The following is a 21293-nucleotide window of genomic DNA, read 5'->3' as shown; positions in this document are numbered from 1 at the left end:
GAGGCCAACAGGGTTAAGTGACTTGCCCAGGGTCACACGACTAGTGTCTGAAGCCAGATTTGAACTCAGAAAAATGATTCTTCCTGACTCCAGGCCTGACTCTCTAACCAGTGAGCCACCTAGCTGCCCCTTATATGCAGGTATTGGTAAATCCGTCATCAAATTTATCACTAAAACACCAAAATCATCCATCCCATGTCATTTAAAAAACATCAGACTGTTTTCTTTTGCCCATTTAATTCAAAATGGTCATTTCTTACCCAGGTCTAGTTCACAGAATTTTAGATTTGGAAGGGATCTCAGAACATAGAACGTAACCACAGGATGTTTAGACCTGGAAGGGGTCTCAGACTATTGAACGTTAGTGCACAGCATGCTAGAGTCCTGGGGCACCCTTATCGATTGCCTCTCTTCTCAAACACCCTTTTCCTAAAGGACACCACCAATGAAGGGGAAGTGACTTGTCCCCTAATTCCCAATCCAGTGGTCTTTCAACTCCATCATATGCTTCTACATGATCTTTTAATCACCAGAGTAATAAGCATTAATATTCATCCCATAACCCTGTATGAGCAAATCAGGGGACTGTTGAAGCTCTGCTAAAGGATTAAAGGGAGATTTAGTTGAACAAAATGATGTTTAAATATGCCATATGTGCAGTGAGTTTGTTTCTCACTCATGACTCATATATGTATGTTTGTGAAATGCACAGAGAAGTATTTTCATTTTTTAAAGGGAAGTATGATGGAAAATTATTTTATTAATAATAATGATGATGATAGCTAGCATTTATATAGTATTTTAAGGTTTGCAAAGTGCTTTATAAGTATTACCTCATTTTAGCTGCACAACAGCTAGAAGTAGATGCTATTGTTATCTGAGGAGACCGAGACAGAGTTTAAGGGACTTGCCCAGGATTATAAAGCTATCAAGTGTCTGAGGCTGAATTTAACTCAGGTCTTCCTGACTCCATGTTCAGCACTCTATTTACTGTGGCTCTGTTTTACTTAAACTTATTCTTTGGCCTGTGGTTTGTTAAGAAAAAAAAACTTAAACTAAAACTGCTCTAACATCCCTTCTACAGCAAACATTTTAGTCCTAACATGCCTTCTTTTGTTGTTCAGTTGTTTTCAGTCATGTCTGACTTTCCATAACCCCATCTGAGGTTTTCTTGACAAAGATACTGGAGTGGTTTGCCATTTCCTTTGCCAGCTCATTTTCAGATGAGGAAACGGAGACAAACAGGGTTAAGTGACTTGCCCAGGGTCACAGAGCTAGTGTCTGAGGCTAGATTGGAACTCAAGAAGATGAGTCTTCCTGACTCCAGGCCTGGTACTCTGTGCACTATGGCACCATCTAGCTACCCAACATTCCTTCTAGCTCAAATACTATGGGCTTTTTAAGCTATGTTCTAAGCTTCCCCAGTTCTTATGATCTAGGTAATATATAATGTTCCAAGGTTCCTTTCAGCTCTTAAATTCTATGTTCTTAAGTTCCTTTCAGATATAATAGTTTATAATTCTATCTCACAATCCCATAGCTTTTCCTTTGTTGATAAAGTGCTGGGCTAAATGGAGCTGCTCTAGGGAGGTATGTTTCATTTTCTCATATTCATGATTATACCTGACTCTCTATGTGCTAACACAGTATGTTCTAAGATCCCACCCAGGTGTGACATTCTACACTGTCTGTGTAACCAATCTGCATTCTAAGGTCTCTTCCTTAGTTCTGATGGTGACACAATTCTGAGCAAGCAGATGTCTAAGGGGCAGGTTTGAAGGGAGGCTAAACTCAAAATGAGAATTTAAATAATTTCCCTTATAACAATGCAGTGAAAGGATCCCAGGGAAGATGACAACAATTTCTAGGATTACCAAGTATTACCTCAAGAGACACGGAAATTTAGAGAATAATGGAACCTCAGGTTTGGGACCTCCGAGATCACCTTGTCCACCTCCAAGGCCGTACAGAAACTCCTCCTTTGAACAGGTAGTAATCAAGCCTCTGACTTTACAATTGCAATGACAGGAGCTCACTACTGTCCAAGTTGATATAGAACCAAAGTTGGGAGGTTCTTCATGCATAAAGATATGCCCAGGAGAATATTAAAGGGAAATACATTTTTTTTTGGCTGAAGTAGGGAGAGACAGTGGTGTAGGAGGAAGAGAAAGAAGCATCCATCCTAAAAATGTTTACCTGGACTTTCTTCAGAGCAACAGTTTTCCTGTCCAAGAGACAAGTTGCTTTGTAAACTTCACTGAACTGCCCTCGGCCTATCTTCTTTTCTATCTGGAAGTCAGCTAAGGTACAGCGATAGGGAAACGAAGTCAAGTGTCTCTGTTTGAAAAAGAGGGAAAAAAAGGAACAAAGTGAGCCAACCTAACAGAGATTCCCAACCCCACCACATCAGGCAAGTCATTCAGTCTGGGTGACTCATTTGCTCAGGAGGAGGCCAACGTCACTCTCCATGTGAGCCTGACAGGTGCGGGCCCTTGGTAAAGACAGAGTAATTGGGGGAGGTGAAAAGGGGTTCACCACTGGAACAGCACCATAGGGCTACAAAGCATGTTTTATCTGGTCCTCACAACAGTTCTGGGAAGAAGGTAGTGAGGTTCTTACCCAGCCCAAATGTTCCATTCTTATGTATTGGCATTCTATGCTCCAAGGTTCCTCCCAGCTGTGACACTGTTCTCCAGTCACAGAATCACGGGGGTTCAGAGTGGGATGAGGGACCTCCAGGGCTAGCTAGTTCAACCCACAGCTATAAAAAAATCCCTCTACAAGCTATCCAGAGATAAGTCATCCAGCCTTTGCTGGAAGTCTTACATAGTAACCCATTCCACATCTGGACAGCTACAATCTTTAAAAAGTTTTTCCTCCTCTCAGACCTAAATTTGCCTCAATTTCCACCCACTGCTCCTAGAGCAGTCCTGGGAGCCAAGCAGAAATCTGATCTCTCTCCCAAAGCACAGCTCTCCAAAAACTTAAAAACAATATTTATTCCTCCCTCTCCAAACCTTTTGTTTCTGGGCCCAACATCCCCAGATCCTCTGACTGAACATTTCCAATAACAGGGAACTCACTACTGCCCAAGTTAGCACCTATCAAAGTTTGGAGAAGGTTCTTCATCCGCACAAGTATGTGCAGCTATATAAATTGCTGGCATTTATACAGCACTTTAAGGTTTGTGAACTATTTAATAAATTTTGACTCATTCTCATAACAACCCTGAGAGGCACGTGTTATGATTACCCCCATTTTACAGATAAGGAGACTGAGGCAGAGAGAGCAGTTAAGTGACTTGCCTAGGATCACACAGATCTGAATTGAGGTTTCCTGACTCCTGTCCAGTTCCCCATCCATCGTACCACCTAGCTACCTGTCTTGAAACTCTTTACCATTCTGGATTGCCCAATTTATTATCAGCATCCTTTCTAAAACGTAGTTCTCAGAACTGAACATAATACTCTATATGTGATCTGGCTAGGGCAGACTACATCAAGACTATCACCTCCCTAGTGCTGGTCACTATACCTCTCAATGCAGCCTAAGGTCAAGTTAATTTCTTGGCTGCCATATCACAATGTTGATTCATACTGAGTTCACAGCACGCTCAAAACAGCCAGATTTTTTTTCAGGCAAACTGCAGTCTAGCTATGCCTCCCCTACCTTGTGCTTATAAAGAACTGATTTTCAACCCAAATGTAAGACCTTACATTTATCTGTATTAAATTTCTTCATATTAGATTCAGCCCAACATTTTAGACTGTTGAAATCTTTTTGGATCCTAATTCTTGTCATCTAATATGTTAGCCATCACTTCCAGCTCTGCATCATCTACAAATGCCATCTATTCCTTTATCCAATTCACTGATCAAAATGCTGAACAGCAAAAAGATTCCCAAGATTCTGGACTATAGGCCTCCTTCCAAGCTAATAATGAGCAATTAATGCCTATTTTGTGGGTGATGGGGGTGGGGGTGAGAGAGAACCTGTGGGTTTGAGGCCACACACATGTGGCCTTGAAGCTGAAGGTTCCCCACCCCAGGCCCATCAACCATTTCAGTAGGCTCTTAAATGCACTATCATTTGGCTCACATTTCCACATCGAATCCACAACAGGAAAACAAGAGACTTTGTCAGATGTTTTACTAAAGTCTAGGCAAATATATCTAAGAGGCTGAATTCAATATAATTCAACAAATATTTGTTAAAGAAATAATTATTATGTACTAGAAATACTAAGACAAAATGAATAACGTTCTTACCTTTGAAGAACTTACATGTTACTGGCCCTATCAATCTAGTCATTCTTGCCAAAAAAAAAGGAAATTATGTTATTCTTACATGACCTATCTTGAAACCATGTTGGCTTTTGGTTAGTACAACTTCCTTTTCTATAGGCTCATTAACCACCCCTTTGATAATATATTCTAATATTTTGCCAAGGATCAAAGTTAAACTCACTAGTGTATAGTTTTAAAATTAGATTCTCTTTTCTTTTTTGAAAATTGAGACAGTATTTCCCCTTCTCCAGTCCTGTTGCATCCCTTCCCTTTTCCATCATTCAAAGATGGTGATCAAGCAATCACAGCCACCAGTCCTTTCAGTAATCAGGAATGTAACTCAACTGAGCCTGATGACCTGAACTCATCAAGGGCAGACTCTCCTACAATCTCTCTCCACTTTTCTTGGATTTCAAATCACTAATTTTATTTTATCCTTTCTAGTCCAAAGATCATTCTCCTTGGAAGAGAAAACAGGAGCAAAAAAGGAAAAAGAAAAGAGGAGTTGAAAAACTGCCTTCTATCCAATCACCAATTGTCACTGTTCAATCTACCCTGAGCAACAATCTTATCCTTTCTTTGGCCTTCTGTTCTTCAAATATCTTAAAAAAACCAAAACCAAATTCCTTTTTTGTGTCCTTAGTTTTTCTTTCTAGCCTCAGTTCATCCTGAGCCACAGACAACACTACTATTGTAAGGCCATAAGCATGCTCTCATCCATTGTTAGCTGTCTTTGTTTCTATGTTTTAGACACATCTTTTTAAAATCTAAGTTGGTCTATAAGTTCCTTGTACAGCTGCACTGATCTCTTCAGGCAGCTCCCCCCTTTTCATCAGAATTATTTCTTCCTTATACCTTCAAAATTTCATTCTTGAGACTTCCCATCCACTTGTGCTGGCTTCTACAGAATTTCGGTTCATGAAATCATACCTACCCTTTTTCTGAACCCTTAGAAATCTGTTCTTTCAAAATAGAGGGTACAATTCAGACTACATTTCTTCTCTTTCTCTGTCACAAACTCCACAATGTAATGGTTACTTCCCTCAAAGTTCCTATAAATTTCTACTTAAGCAACCAGTTCCTCTTTACAGATGAGAATCAAGCTCAGAAAAGCATTTTCCCTCATCGCTTCCTCTATCTTTTCTATATTCTATGATTCTATTATTCTTAGGAAATTCTAATTGGTAGCCTTGTAAAAGGAAGATGAAACTATTATTCCAAATTCTAGAGTCCTAGGATACAGAAAAATTATCATTATAATAGACAGAAATGCTCACCAGTATCATTTCCCCCAGAATTCCTTGCCCCCAGCCCTTTCCATAAAAAGGTTTCTGTGGCCCCATTTCCAAGGTATATCCACATATTAGCTCTTTGTGTGATTCTCTAAGTGGATGTTCAAAGTCCAAATACAACCAGAAAAGAATGCACCCTGATGGGATCTGCATACAGATAATTATCAATTCCAGCCAAGGCAAAGATGTCACTGCGTCAGAGAATTCTGTCAGAGTGTTGTAATGAAGGGAGGCATGGAGTTGTGAATTTAACTTCAGGCCATCGTTTTCTTCATAAGCTCTCTCAGCTGAAGCGCCCACGAAGAGCTTCTTCAAATAAAGTGACACTCCCGGTAATTATTTCCAATACTTCAAAGTCAAGGTTAGCTCAACTTTTATCTTTCGGAGAGAGAGAAAGAATCGGCTTCCTAAACATCACTGATTACACAGCTCCACGAAATTGATTTTTATAACTCATGGCGGGAGGCCCAAGATTAGAATTTTAACTGACACAGAGGTTTATTGAACTGGGTTAACTTAAAATTGGCATTTATAGGGAAAGGTTAGTCCAGGGGAAGTGGGAAATTACTTAGGTCTTGAATTTCTCTTTAAAGCTTAATGGCATAGACTCTTTTGTTGACTTCCTCAAAGGTAAGAAAGATTTCATAGTGGATAAAATGATAGATTTGGAATCAGAAAGACCCAGGTTCAAATTCTACCTCAAGATACTAGCTGTGACCCTGGGATATTCATTAACCTCTCAAAGTCTCTCAGTTTTCACCCTGCAAAATGGGGATAATAATGCTCCGAGTACTTATCTCACAGGGTCGTTGTAAGGTCCAGTTTTACAGCATTAATAACTGACATTAACCCTCCTCTGACCTAGAATACTACTTTGTACTTCTCTTATATACTAAATATATTTGTTTCTGCATGATAGCAAGTCATATTTTCATACAGTGATTTAAGCTTTTTGTTGTTGTTCAGTCGTTTCAGTCATGTCTTACACTTCATGAATCCGTTTAGGGTTTTCTTAGCAAAGATACTGCTGGAGTGGTTTGCTACTTCCTTCTCCAGCTCATTTCACAGATGAGGAAACTGAGGCAAACGGTTAAGTGACATTAACTCAGGAAGATAGCCTTCCTGACTCCAAGCCCAGCACACTATCCACTATGCCATCTACCTGCCCTCAGTTATAGTTTTATAGACTTTACGACACTCTAGAAATGCTAGCTGTTAGGACATTTATTTTTCTATCATCCCCCAGTTCAGTTAGTATGTTGGACTAGATAACATCTGGGGTTTCCTCTCAAATTGGAGATTCTAAAAGTGCACAAAGATTCAAAATCCTCCCAATGTTTTTTGAGTCTGAGTATTGCCAAAGATCACAATGAGTGACAGAGCTAGGATTTGAAACCAAGTCTTCTGAAATCTGAGACAGTGATCTTTCCACCAGAGCACATTATATCTAATGTTTGATCATCACTAGAGGTCTTCTCCAACCTCTCCCCAGCCCCCTGCCTTTTCCTCCTTTATTTTATTTTTCAATTAATAAATTTTTATTCTCTCCCCTCTCCCAATTTAAAACAAAAGCAATAGCCTTGCAACAAATGTGTCTAATCAAGTAAAACAAATTCCCATGTTGTCCATGTCCAAAAAAAAAAAAAACTATGTTTCATTCTGCACCCTGAATCTGCCACCTTTCAGTCAGGAGGTGAATAGCCCAAATCCTCATCAGTTTTCTGGAATCCCTACTGCTCACTGCACTGTTCGGAGTCCTTAAATAAGCACAGCCTGGTTACCCACCTGTCAGGGCTCTTCCTCTTCAAGGAGGGGGTGGACTTTTAAGGTCTCTTCCTGCTCTACGATTTCTGACTTATTCAAAGGTACAAAGCAAAGGCAGAGCCAGCATCCCGAACTATTCAGTCCCACCCAAAGGCTTCATACAGAACGCACGAGTGCACTCCAGGAGAACACAGATATGGTGTGGATTTCAAGTTATCAACTTGCAACCTTGAGGTAAATCACTTTTCTGGGCCCTATTTCTTTCCCTGTAAAATTCCAGGACTGGAGTAGATGATCCTTCAGATCTCTGACCCCTCCAAACCCCATCTAATCCTATGAATACTATTCTGTATCACTTTCCTACTGTAGGCCATTCTAAGACATGACTCTTCCACACCTGAACAGCATCTTGGTGTCAGGACCCTTGGATGTACTGAGCTTGGTAGACAGGACGGTACACAGTAGAAAATGGATGGGATCTGGAGACAATATGTGTCCAGATCTTGGCTCTATCACTTACTGCTTTTGTGACCTGGAGCAAGACACAGTTAATCTCTCTGGGCCTCCATTTCCTCATCAGTAAAATGAAAGGGTTGGATTTGATGGCTTCTAAGGTCTCTTTTCAGTCCTAAATCTGTGATCCACTGATCTAAGATGACCCACAACCCAAAAAACTGAGTAACACTGTCAGACTATCAGTGGATTAATGTTTCAAGATGTTAAAAGATCAATAGATTTGGGACTATGTGTGATATTAGAGAGCCTTTTATTAGAGAAATATTTAAACAAAGGCCCAGAGAGGCGAGTGACCCATCTAAAGCTGTAAATAGCAGTACAGGATGCAAGTTCTTGCAAACTCTCTGGCTCTAAGTTTGGTTATTTCCCACCATACTACACTGTCTACAAATTTAAGGGCTGGCTGGGTGTAAGGTGATGATTCCCATTGTTATCAGGCGGCCAACCCCACTCCTAACCCCTTTCTGGAGTTAACCCCAGAGGGTTTCTAGACACCTTAGAGGCTGACACATTCTGGAACCCTTCAAGACTACAGCTGTACATTTACATATGCAATGACCTAGATTTGCATTACTTATCCCAACTAATTTGAATTAATTGAAGCAATCCTGCTTCCTAACAGACAAGGAAAGATGGAGGAGTATAATATTCAGAACAAGATCAGAAAATAGGAACCCCTGTCAGTCATCAACTTTCATGCTACCTTCCATAATCCATTAGAATGTAATGTGCTAGTCTCCAAATTAGCAACCGATTTCAGGATGATCCTACCTGCATGAAGAACAGGAGAGACTTTAGAGTTGAAATATACGCTCTAAAATTTGAAGGGTACTTAGAACTTAGGATGTTAAAATACAGAATGTAAAATTTTTTGAAGAAGAGATTTTAGAAGCCACGGAAAGTGGCAGAAGTAGAGGAAAGGAATAATTCATCTCTCTCCCATTCAATTCTGGCTAGAACATTTGGGAAGGAAGAAAGCAGTAAGTCATGTAAATGGACTGAAAGGGTAGCTTTCTGCCATTAACAACACCCTTCATGCAAAATTGATTTATCCCCTTAAAATGAAGAGCACCCTCCAATGATTCTCAGGTCTGTCAAAGAGTTTCTAACACAGAAGGCATGGCATTACCTCAGGAGGGGTGACAAGATCAATATCTATCATTTAGGTTAGGCTAATTTTTTTTTCTTAAAGGATTTAATTAGCTCAAGGGACCTTCAGGCCCTTGACACAGCTTCCTGGTGACTTCAGCACAAAAAGCTGGTGAATGAGAAGTCACTAGTTACTCCCTCAGGCTTCTGACCAGAAGACTAACAGTGGTAGGGAAGCCGTACTCAACAGAATCAATGCTACATGATTGCTGAATATTCCTTTCTCTGCTAAGGCTAAGTAAACTTTTTTGTCAACTATTAGATGGTCTATGATTGTTTCATTTTGTTCCCGTCTCAAACTTGGATTACCAGGCCTTTCTGAGAAAGACCTGGCCTACCAGGGAGGGTGCTGAGGAACACAACATAGAGATTAGCAAAAAAGGAAGGTACAAGACCTAACTAGATTGGAAGGAGTTGGAAAGATTTAAGGATGCACAGGTCTTATGCTCAATCTCTCCTTTGAGTGCTTTCCCTTCTTGGTAGGCCAAGAAGCAACAGCTGGAGGCAAGATGTTCCTTTCGGCTCTTCTCCAGTAGCTACAGCTGGGCCCAGGACAGATATCGATTTATAATGTAATTCCCTCACATTTGCAAAAGTGCTTGTGAGTCTCTGCTATTACAATTAAGAATTATATTTTGGAATTTAGAGAAGTCATATTGACAGATTTACATTTTTATTCTAAGCTAGAAATTTCTCTGAAAGTCCATACACTTGCAAGTCTGAAGAATTTTATACCTCTCCTCTCCTCATGAAGTCATCTGTTTACTTAGTGGTATTCAGCCAACTCAACATCCCTTCTCAGAGATTTCAAGTTACTAAATAAAAAGGGAGGACAACTGTGCTCCCAAATACCCAACCCAGAGTAGTATCCTCTGAAGGCTAATGAAGAATGAGTGCACTTTAAAGACTGGAGTACCCTTGCTGTTGCTGTTCAGTCGTTTTCAGTCATATCCAACCATTCATGACCCCATTTGGGGTTTTCTAGGCAAAGACAATGGAGTGATTTGCTACTTCTTCTCCAGTTCATTTTACAGATGAGGGCACTGAGATAAACTTACCCAGGGTCACACAGCCAGGAACTGTGTGAGGCCGGATTTGAACTCAGGAAGATGAGTCTTTCTGACTCCAGGCCAGCACTCTATCCACTGTGCCACCAAGCTGCCCTGGAGTACCCTTTACACAGAACATAACGGCAAGTGTTTGTTCAAAGACATGAGCCAGACGGTGAACCTGGAGTTACGGGGCCTGGGTCTGAATTCCAATTCTACCACTTTCAGCGTCACCTCAGACAGCCCTTCTTTATCTGTAAAATGAGAGATGGCCTCTGAGGTGCCTTCTAGCTTTGTGATCTTAAGAAACTCTGAGGTTCAAGAGTGAAAAAGAAAACATAAATTACTGTTCTTGCTTTAAAAACGTGGACTTCCCCCATTCAGGCTGGCTGATATTTTCCATCAGTAGCTAAAGTAACCCTTTGTTCTGGCTCTTATTCAGACAGCTGCATGGGCTACAGAGGTGGAGAGGAGGAGTGAGCAGCAAAGATGGGAAAAGCAGAAACTCAAACAGTCAACAACCCATTTCCCTAGGGGAAATTATGATTCAGAAAGAAAGAAGGGAGCAATGATCTGAAGGGAAGGTGACCAAGAGCTCTACAGAAGATTAATCCACTGGTCAGGGACTGGACTAATTAGCCTCTAACATCCCTTACACCTATAAAGCCGTATGATTCTAGGAGACGTAATTTCCTATGGATTTCAGCCCACTACGGCCCGACTGGTGGGAAAAGAGATAAGAAATCTGAATTAATGCTGTAGTTTATACCTTCCACACCCCACAATGCTGCTCTAGGTAACCTCCAAAAAGTGAACAGGAAAATCGGCAGTTTCTTGTTGAATATGCACTGTGGTTGATGGCTTCTGCCTCTAGTTATCAACTCCGTACCCAACCTTCAAACAAACCAAGAGAAAATCAGCCTTTAGGTCGGCATATTTGAGCTGAAGATAAGGAAGAACTTAATAGTTACAGCTGTGCAACAATGGAACAGGCTGACTCAGTGGATGTGTTCAAGCAGGGGAAGAGGTCACTATTTCCTCCCTCAGGCTTCTGACCAGAAGACCAACATGGTCAACACAGAGACACGGAAGCTATATCTTATAACAGTGCCATAGAAGGAGCTCCTGCATTGGGAGGGAGGTTACAGTAGATGACTTCTGACAATCCTTTCAGCTCTGCCATTCTATGTTTTATGCTCTAATTATCTACAATCAAAGACTCCCTTTCAACTCTAACATTCTATGTTCTATTTTCTAACATTCTGGGTTCTAAAGTCCCTTCTAGTTACAGCTTTATTTGTTCAAAGGTCTTCTCTAGCATTAGCATTCTGTGACTACCCTGGGCAAATCAGGGACAGATTCTGGGGGACTCTTTCTTTGGCCTTGGGGTAAGAAAAGGACCCAAAGATTCCCCATCATCTTGCACTGCTGAAAAGTCCATTCTCCAATCAGCTTGGACTAAAGACACAAGCACCCCTAGAGTGGATTCATCAGATTTAAAAATCCTTGAATCATGATAACCTGTAGTTATGAATAAATACCTTTTTAGTTTTCGAAGGAGCATAACATTAGATTTTAAAAGAAAATAATATACTCGCCCAATTAGTTTTCTGAAATCTCATTAAAAAATTTAGCCTGACTAAGTCAGACTTCTGACCTGAATTTTAATTATCTTTATGCTGGATGGAGATCTTTTTTCCTTGATATTTGCAATGCATCATTAATCTTAAGGCAACTGTTTCTGATTTTAAAATGCATATTTCATCAGAATGACATTTACTGTAAACTAATTTCACCTTCAAAGACATATGACATTTTGTTGAAGAGGAAATCCTTAACAGATCACAAAGTCTTATCTTTGTAAATGGGTTTGTGTCCACCAAAAAAAACCCCACTCTATTTGCTGCCCAGATCAACTTTACAAACAGCAGTAGCTCCTGTTTCCATTGAGCTTTATGGTTTACAAAGCACTTTCCTCATAACAATAGGGTAGCTACTCCAGGAATTATCATCTTCATGTGACAGATGAGGAAACTGAGGCTCAGAAAGCTAAAGAAATTTCCCCATAGTAACACAACTAGTAAATGTCATACTAGGGACCCATTTCTTCTGATTCACTCCAAGGTCTGTGCTCTTTGCACTATATGAGGCTGCCTCCTGATCTAGTAAAAACCAAAGTTCTTGAAATTCTGACCCTGAACACTATCAGTATCTCATGAAGGCAGCATGGTGCAGTAAAAAGAACACTCTCAGAAATGAATGAGAAACAACTACCAATATGGATATCATTTTCCCTAATTCATCAGTATTCTACTGTGTAATGTTCTAATCCTGGCACTGCCAATTACTAGTTGAATGACCTCCAGCAAGTCAATGTGAAGGGACTCAGTTTCCTTGTCTGCAAAATGAGGCAGCTAAACTAGTTGACTTCTAATGTTATTTGCCCTAAGGTCCAGATAGCTTTAATAACCTATGATTCTATCATCTCTTCTGGTTCTAACATTCTTTGACTTCATGATGCCTCAACAATTTTGTTTTGAGTTTTTTTAAAGAGTGGGGCTTTGTACAAGGCAGAAAACAAACATGTGACTATCTTTCTCTCCCATTCCTACCGTGGATTGCCCCTAGGAAAAAATGCCCTGCTCTCAGAACTCATTACTAAACTCCGGACAGATGCTGGCAGGCCTGGAGAAATTTTCACCCAATAATAGCCACATGGAGAAACACAGCAGCCCAGAGCCCGGGTAACGGGCGAACACAGAGTAATAGTTACTAATTACACTTAACTATGGCATTACCGATTCTAACATGTGCTACAAGATGCCACGAATGTATCTGTGGCAGCAGAACACTTCCTCATCTTGTTCATGAAATAATTACAGGGGCTCTCTCCTGCCAAATGAGGCAGTAATTAACCCTAATTGCTCAAAATGCAACTGGCTAATTCTAGGAGATTAATCAAGGGGATTCAATTATTATTGAATGACTTAATATGACAAATTGGTGCATTACCGAAGGAGGCACCATTTGCAGAGAATGCAGGAAAACCACCAGAGTAGTCAGTGAGCAGGGCACTGCCCAAGAAGCGTCCAAGAGAGTCACATCTTTCTTGAGTTCTGGTTACCCGGCTTCCTCAGAAATAAGACTTCTTTTCTACCCTCTTTCAGCCAGGAGTGGGAAGGCTAAGTATGGAAAATAAAGCATGGTGGAAAGGACCTTGAACCAGAAATCAAGAGACTAGGGTATCAATCGGTCCCAGCTCTGCTGCTACCCAAATAAGTGGCCTTGAGCAACTTACACAATCTGGATCGGTTTCCTATTCCTAAATGAGGAGAATGGATTCAATGATACCTTAAGTCTCTCCTGGCTCCAGCATAGTTTAAGGTCCCTTTTAGCTCTAACATTCTATTTCTCCAGGTTCTGACACTCTATGTTCTATGTTATAATACTCCATACGATAAAATTCTGCCTAGGTCTACCATTCTATATTCTAAAGTGACTTTCATCTGTAATATTCTCTAAGCAGTGTTCTAACATTCCATGGTCCCCTCTAACTTTATTCTCTGCTCTCAAGTTATATCCAGCTCTTACATTCCATATCCTGAGGAATAAGGTCTTATTTCTTAAGACCAAAAGATCCTAAGAACATTTTCTTAAGGTCCTAAGAGACCTCCTTATTAGTCTTATCATTAAGACATTAATAAGACGGTCTCTTCTAGGTCAAACAGGCTATGATTACATTATCTTTCGATAGCTTTGTGGATCAAATGAACATTTCAATTCAGCAATTATTAAGCACCTATGTGCACGGACTGTGTTAGGTGCTGGGGACACAAGATGGGGAGCAAAACAAAGTAGGCAGAGCGTGGGGCTTGGAATCAGGAAGACTTATCTTCATAAGTTCAAGCCTGACCCCATACACTTACTAGCTGCGTGACCCTGGGCGAGTCAATTAACCTTGTTTGCCTCAGTTTCCTCATCTGTAAAATGAGCTGGAGAAGGAAATTGCAAACCACTCTAGTATCTTTGCCAAGAAAACCCAAATGGGGTCATGAAGAATTGGATACCACTGAAGAATGACTCAACAGCAAAGACATTCTATACTGATTTACTTACAAATAAGTGAAATACTTTATGTACTTAGAATAAATATTTATTCATGAAGAGGGAAAGAATACTAACAACTGGAGGGATTCAGGGAAGGCTTCACAGAAGAAGTGATCTCTGAGCTGAGCCTTGAAAACTCACCACTTTCTATGTGGTCCATAGGTTTATCAAGTAGGGATGGATCTTCATGGAACTGCAGAACAAACTATGAGTCTTGTAGCACAGAGAAAAGATAAGCACCGTTGTGCGCAGCTGAATTCCAGATAGGACATGCTCTCCCACTTAATAGCTTGGGGGGAGAAAAGATGACTCAGGGGTCAGGGAATGGAGAAGAAGCCAAAGCAATGAAATAGAAACCTTGAAAAACTGTATTAATACTAATTATTTAAGGGAAATTAACATCCGTGACAGGAGGACCTCTAAAATATATTCCTAAAATGTGATGAAGAGACATGATGTGAGCACGTTCTGTTGGAAAAATGTCACTGATAGACTTGCTCAATACAAGACTGCCATAAACCTTCAATTTGTTTAAAAAAAACCAAAAAGTGCAATAAAGCAGAGTATAATAAAGTGAGATCTGCCCATATTGAGTCATGCCATAGAGACGAGATTGACAACAGTAGCTCACATTCAGCAAGCCTTCCTCATCTCTGCCTGCTAAAATCCTTTTCCTTCAAGGCTGAGAGCAAGCACCACACATACACAAAACCACCCCCCAATCCTTCAGCTGACAGCCTTCCTCAAATTTTGGCTTTATCTCTCCTTTACACATCACAAAGTACCTTGAATTATAATTATTTATACTCATGTCCTTTTCCACCCTCAGTAGATATAAGTTCCTCAAGAGCAGAGAATGCATTATTTTTTCTCAGAGTCCCCAGCCCTGAACACAATGCCTTGCACATAGCAGGTATTTAATACACATTTGTTGAAACGAATTGAATTTATGGCCACCAAGCATCTTCAGTTCCATTAACTCATCAGGTCCTCATCATAAAATCTCTGTGTTGTAATAACTCCAGGGCAAATGCTATTGCTTCTACATCTCTGATTTGACGGGTGGGGGGTGGGGAGGATGAAATTTGAGGCTCAGTAAGAGGAGTTATTTGTGCAAATCCACACAGCTAGCTAGTTAAGAAACAGAGCCATGACCCACACCTATGTCTTCTCCTCTCTATACTTCTCTCTCAATGAGCTCATCACTAAGCAGATGCCTCCCAGTCCATAAATTCAGCCCTGAATTCTCATCTCACACCAAGTCCATCACCTCCTATACATCTTCTCCTGGATACCCCATGAGGATCTCAATTTCAATTCAAGTCTAAAACAAAACTATCTTTGCCACCTTTCCCCAACCCCCCACCCTGCTCCCTAATACCTGCCCCTCCTCCAAATTTCCCCATGTCATCACTAGCTTCCTACTCAGTCAGGTTCATGACCTTGGAGTCATCCTTGACTCTTCCATCTCCATCACCCCACAAACCTAATCAACTGCTAAGTCTTGTAGCTTGAACAAAATCTCTCCAATTGTTCTCTTCTCTCTATATGCACCACCACCACCACCACCACCCTCATCCAGAGGCCCACCCCCTTTCACCTGAACTATTTGAGCTTTCTACTCCCAGGCTTTCTCTCTTCCAATCTGATTCCTTAGGAAATATAATAAACCCTCTAAAGGGGTCATCTTACCTTGTGACCTTTTGGGGGGGGAACGGGAAGGAGTGGTTAATGCAGGTCTTTGGAAGAAACAGAGACCACCCTAGGAGAAGAATCCTGGCTCTAGTACTGCTGACCAGTGGCTATTCAGCTGCTGATGGAAGACTTCTATTGAAAGTAACCCATTCCACTTATGAGCAGCTCTACTTGTTAGTAAGTTTTTCCTTCTACTAAGCTGAGATATGCTTCTCAGCAGCATCCTCTAGTGCCACTCTCTGGGGCCAAGCAAAACAAGGCTAATCCCTCATCCACATGACAGACTTTCGAATACTGGAAGGCAGGTATCATGTACCTACTAAGTACTCTCCAGGCCAAATATCCCTAGTTCTGTCAACAAGTCCTCAAAAAGGCAGTCTTCACTCATCTCATTATCCTGGTCTGTGAATCACTGGAGGTCCAGAGGGTGGGGCCCCGGATAGAGCAAATATTGCTTTCTGTTCACTTAAAAGAAAGTGGTTCCCTAAGAAAAGAACAATGTGGCTTAGTGTAGACATGGCAGTGATGATGTGGTTTAGCAAATGTCCTTAAAAAGGAAGCCTCCTTTCCCGCACCAAGCCTCCCAGAGAAGGCCATTATACTTACCTGGGGGTCGGGTTGATACTCTGTCCCTGGCATATGGCACAGGCTGCTGGTCTGATCCCCAAGGTGATGTGCATGGCTATGCTGTCCTTCCATGGTATCATGCCAATTAGAACAAAAAAGGTGGGCTAGAGAGAAAGAAAAAGAAGATAAATAAAGCCCCAAGGGGTTAGGAATGGGTTTAAGTTCCTGTTTTTAATTAATATTTTTTTCATTTAACAATCACTTATTTTATCTGCTTCTCAGCCCTGTCCCTCCCTTAAAAAAACAACAAAAAGTTTATAACAAATAGTTAAAAAGTCAAGCCCATCAATTGGAAAATCATTAAGCAAATTATGGCATATTAATATGGTGAAATACTATCATACTATTAGAAATAACGAAGGAAGAGGTTTCAGAGAAACCTGAGAAGACTTGTAACTGATGCAGAATGAAGTGATCACAATCATAAGAACAATTTATACCCTAACAACATTGTAAAAAAAAAACCAACCTAGAAAGACTTAAAATCTCTGATGCAATAATCAACTTCCATGAGCCAGAAAAATCCATCCATTCACTTCCCCAGGCTCAACGTGGAGCAATGTCTCTGGTTCTTCCCTCTCCCTAGATCTAGTCAGTTGTCATATCCTACCTCCTCTATATTAATATCCATCTCCTCTCTACAGTCACCAGCCTAGAGAAGGCCCTACTGAATTATTTTTCAAATCATCTATCGTAACTTCCTCCCTGCTCTCAGTCCTGACCCCTCTCAATCTTGGACATGCTACTGCGGGAATCTGACCATGTCGCTCTCTTGCTTAAAGACCTTCAGGTGTTCCCTTCTGCCCACAGAAAGTCAATGCTAAAAGGGACCTGCCCTTCCTAAGTGTCAGGCACTGCAGCCAGTATTGTGAGTGCAAAACCGAGAATTAAATAGTCCCTACCCTCAAGGAGCTTATATTCTACTGGCAGGAAACACCATGTACAGAAATAAGTATAGAGCATACACAAAATTAGGACAAAGTGATTTTGGTTTTTGGTGGGGAGAATCAGAAAAAACCTCCTGCAGGTCGTGGCATTTGAACTGAGACTTGGAGGGGGTAGATGGAGAAGGACATTTCCAGGCTTGGGGGACCAGCCTTGTACAAAGGATGTGGAAGGTCAAGGGTGGGGAATGGTAAGTAGAGACAAGTATGGCTGGAATGTGATACACATGAGGGGAAGTAAAGTAAAATTGATTTGGAAAGATAGCTGTACCTTAAATGTTAAAATATAGATAATTAGAGCTGGAAGGGCCCTAGGATATTGTTTAAATCTAACTCTATGATGTTATTGAAACTGAGTCCTAGAAATGGGAAGTTTGCCCAAGGGTGACATGGTGAGTCAGTGGCAGAGTCTCCTGACCCCTAATCTCAGGTTTTTCCCATGACTTCCCCACTGCCATTTTTACTTATTCTGTCATCAGAAAAAGCATTTGTTTTGCTACCCACTTCTTCCACACCCCTCCTGGGGACCCTTACCCTGGGGTAGATTTCAAAAGGGATATGGTCCTTCCCACACAGCCCCAGGCCTGCTGCCTATTCACCCTCATAAGAGTACGATTCTGAGTCAGTTCTTGAATGGAAACTCTGCCTGTATCTGGAAATCACTGGCAGTGCCACAGAGGGTAGGCACTGAAGCTCCAGTGTGAGGCCCTGGCACCACTATTGAGAGCAATCATGACGCAGGGGCACCTCCACCACAGGACCCACTCAGCATTCATGGCTTAACCACAAGCTAACAAAGGCCTCTTTGGAAAAGACCGAATTCCTCTGCATGTTAGGGCACCAGGAACTGTGTATTAAACCCCAGGAAGACAATACTATCACAAAGACTACTTTTCTTATCACACAGACAGGGCCTCATAAAACCAGCCCAAAGTAAAATGGAACATGGTTCTTGTCCTCTCCAAAACTGGGGAAACACAAAGCTAAGCTAACACGGCAGGGTGGGGTGGGGGAAGGGGTTCAGGAGAGGAACAGAGGAATCCCATCCGTGGCACTTGCTATTCATATGATCTTGGGCAAGTCATTTAAGCTAGATAGCACATACTACTATACATGGCACACAGTAAACACTTAATAAATGCTTTTCACTCACTCACTCATTCATTCATTCCCTGGGGCTCAGGTTACTCATCCATAAAATGAAGAGATTAGACTAAATGACTTCTAAGATCCCTTCCAGCTCTAAATCTGTAATACTGTGATCTCTAGTTCCCTGTGTTTTAAAAGAGGTGACTGCCTTCCTTCTCTGGGATGAGACCCAGAAGGGAACCTGCCCTTCCTTTAGTTTTCTACAAGTGAGCCCTGTACAAGCCACATACCCTCCTTTAGTGAAAAAAAAAGAAAACAAACTAAATATCCAAGCCAAAAAGGATTTTGGAACCCAGAATATTAGAGCTGGAAAGGATCTCAAATATCACTTAGAGAATTATAGAATCCAACTTCCCTCTTTTATAAAAGCAATGGAGGTCCAAAGAGAAAGGTCTTTCCACTATACCATGCTGATTCCTGCCACTCCAACTTGCCTTCCCTCCTCCCTTTCTTTCTATAAATGGAGGCTGCTGGGAAAATAACATGAAATGTCCATGAAATGCAGGTTATGTTTGATTAGGTACAAGGGGAAAAAGTCAAGAACACAAATCTACAAGAATCAGAACTCAGCCATATGTCTTCTGCTGAATACAGTAAATCTTATTAATTCCTTTCAAAACATCTAGTCAACAGGATAATCAACATGTCTGATCAGTAGTCAATAATTATTACTATGCATGATTTGTTAAATACCAATGCCCTTCCAATATAGTTACAATGCAATTCAGCTTCTCTTTAGCTGTCACCTAGACTACTGTAACCAACTCATGAATTGGGTCTAGTTGGTCCCCCTTCAATTTATCCTTCAGAAGCTGCCAAAATTATCTTCCCTATGCACAAGTCTAATCATGTCACTTTTCCAGCCACAGCTTTGAGTACTTTCTTTTGAACACTGTATAGACCTACACCCAGGGCTGGAATGCACTCCTCATCTCCACATACTGGGATAAGAAGCAGCATTATGTAGTTGAAAATGAAATAGATTTTGAGATTAGAAAACTGGGTTCAGATCTCTGATCTTTTACCTATTGGCTATATGATCTTGGATAGATCACTTCCCCTCTTTGGGCCTCAGTTTCTTCATGTGTAAATTAAGGGGAATAGACTAATACCTTAAATCTCTTTCAGCTCAAATTGTATGATCCTGCTTATAAGTGCCTTCTCTTCCCTGAAGTCCCCCCCACTCCACTGCCTCAGCTAGGAAGTTATTTCTCCCTTTCTTTTAAACAAGTGTTTCCTGTCTGTTTGACCTCTCCCATCCCATTTTCTACCTGATCTCCTCCACCAAAATTCCCTTCTCATGCTTTATAGCGGTCCCTATGCTTTTCAACACAGTACAAGCTCTAGCAGGTCTAGCCAAGCTGGAAAGTCTACAAGCATGAGCAAGGTGACACAGAATGTTGTTCAAGGACAAGCCTAGTTAAAGACAAGGACGTTTCTCACTAAGTTGACTACAAAGATGAATTTTTGGCCTGAATGGTAAAAGCACCTACACCAATGAAGTCTCAGGGACCACATCATTTTTCGTCATAATATCCACTGCCTTGCATTTAGCAGCTAATTAATAAACTGGTGAACTGAAGTGAGAAACTGGAAAGTGTCCAGAAATGAACAAAGAAAACTGAAGACATGAAAAATATTTTCAAGAAGGAAATATTGAAAGGAGCTGGAAACATTATTCCAAGCTAAAGTAAGTTAGTATCTTAATTATTGTTAACGAGCTAAAAATAACTATTTCGACAGCACTTTAATGTTTGCAAGTGAGGCAGAGATGTTTTCTGTGGCCAGACTACAGCGTTTTAGTCGCTAGTAAACACACATAATCAAGGAGGTAACATAGCCCAAGTGCTCTACATCTAACTTTATTTTCATGCCAATCGAAGTGGATTTGGGGAGTGAGATAAGGCCACATCTCTACAACAGAACAGCTCTTATGGGGTTTTCCTGGGCAGAGTTCCCAAAAGATGTGGGGAACACAGGCTCACAATCAAGGATATAATATAATTTATAAAGGAAATTCCTAATTCTAAGTCAGAAAGTTGTCTGGGACAGTAACTTCAAATCACTACTAGACAAAAATGTTAAAAGACCGGACTTCCCTTATCCTGAGATGTTGTGCTGGCTTTTATTGGCTGCTTTGGCTATGTAGTAGTAGAAATACCTCATTAGACAGGAGCAGAGAAGCCCAGCAGATGGTAGCAGAGAGCAGTGTGGTGACCACAAAACTAGTGGAGATGCCAACAGAGGCAATACAAGAGAGAGCAGAGATTCAATACCTAGCAAAGAGCCATAAAGAATAGCATGGCTCCATCACCAGGTGACATCCATAACGTGTAGCATCAGAGGCATAGCTTACTTGAGCCACGTGTGGCTAAGCATATATTGAAGTATATATCCTCTAGGTATATATTCTCCATGAATATTTCTGGGCCACATGTGTTCCCACTGGTCATGTAGTAATCTACAGGAGAATATACCCCATCTTCCCACCCCCCTGTACGTACAGACACACACACACACACACACACACACACACACACACACGCACGCACGCACGCGCACACACACCCCTCCCTCCCGCCCCCGTGTGCAAGAGGGAATATTTTCTTTTTACTTTTTTTTTTTTTTTTGCTAAAGTATCTTTTGTTTTCAACAAGTCCAAGGGCTGGCTGGTAAAAGTAAACATCTCACCCATCATTTGGGGAATAGCTAGGC

At 41.0% G+C, this 21293-nt stretch overlaps 1 protein-coding gene across 3 annotated transcripts in view; it reads right to left on the bottom strand.

The window, feature by feature from the left end:
• NEK6 (NIMA related kinase 6) overlaps positions 1-21293 on the bottom strand; it is a 125652-nt gene that overhangs the window by 65306 nt on the left and 39053 nt on the right. For all 3 annotated transcript variants that reach the window (XM_036748988.1, XM_036748990.1, XM_036748989.1), the window contains exons 2-3: positions 16465-16589; positions 2197-2337 (exon numbers count right to left, since the gene is read on the bottom strand). In XM_036748988.1, coding sequence (XP_036604883.1) covers positions 2197-2337; positions 16465-16557 — 234 coding nt within the window. In that variant the 5' untranslated portion in view covers positions 16558-16589. The remainder of the gene's footprint in view (positions 1-2196; positions 2338-16464; positions 16590-21293) is intronic.

Source organism: Trichosurus vulpecula, chromosome 3, assembly GCF_011100635.1.
Source record: "Trichosurus vulpecula isolate mTriVul1 chromosome 3, mTriVul1.pri, whole genome shotgun sequence".
NCBI lineage: Eukaryota > Metazoa > Chordata > Mammalia > Diprotodontia > Phalangeridae > Trichosurus > Trichosurus vulpecula.
Note: the sequence above shows the minus strand (reverse complement) of the source record. Positions and strands in the feature narration are given on the sequence as shown.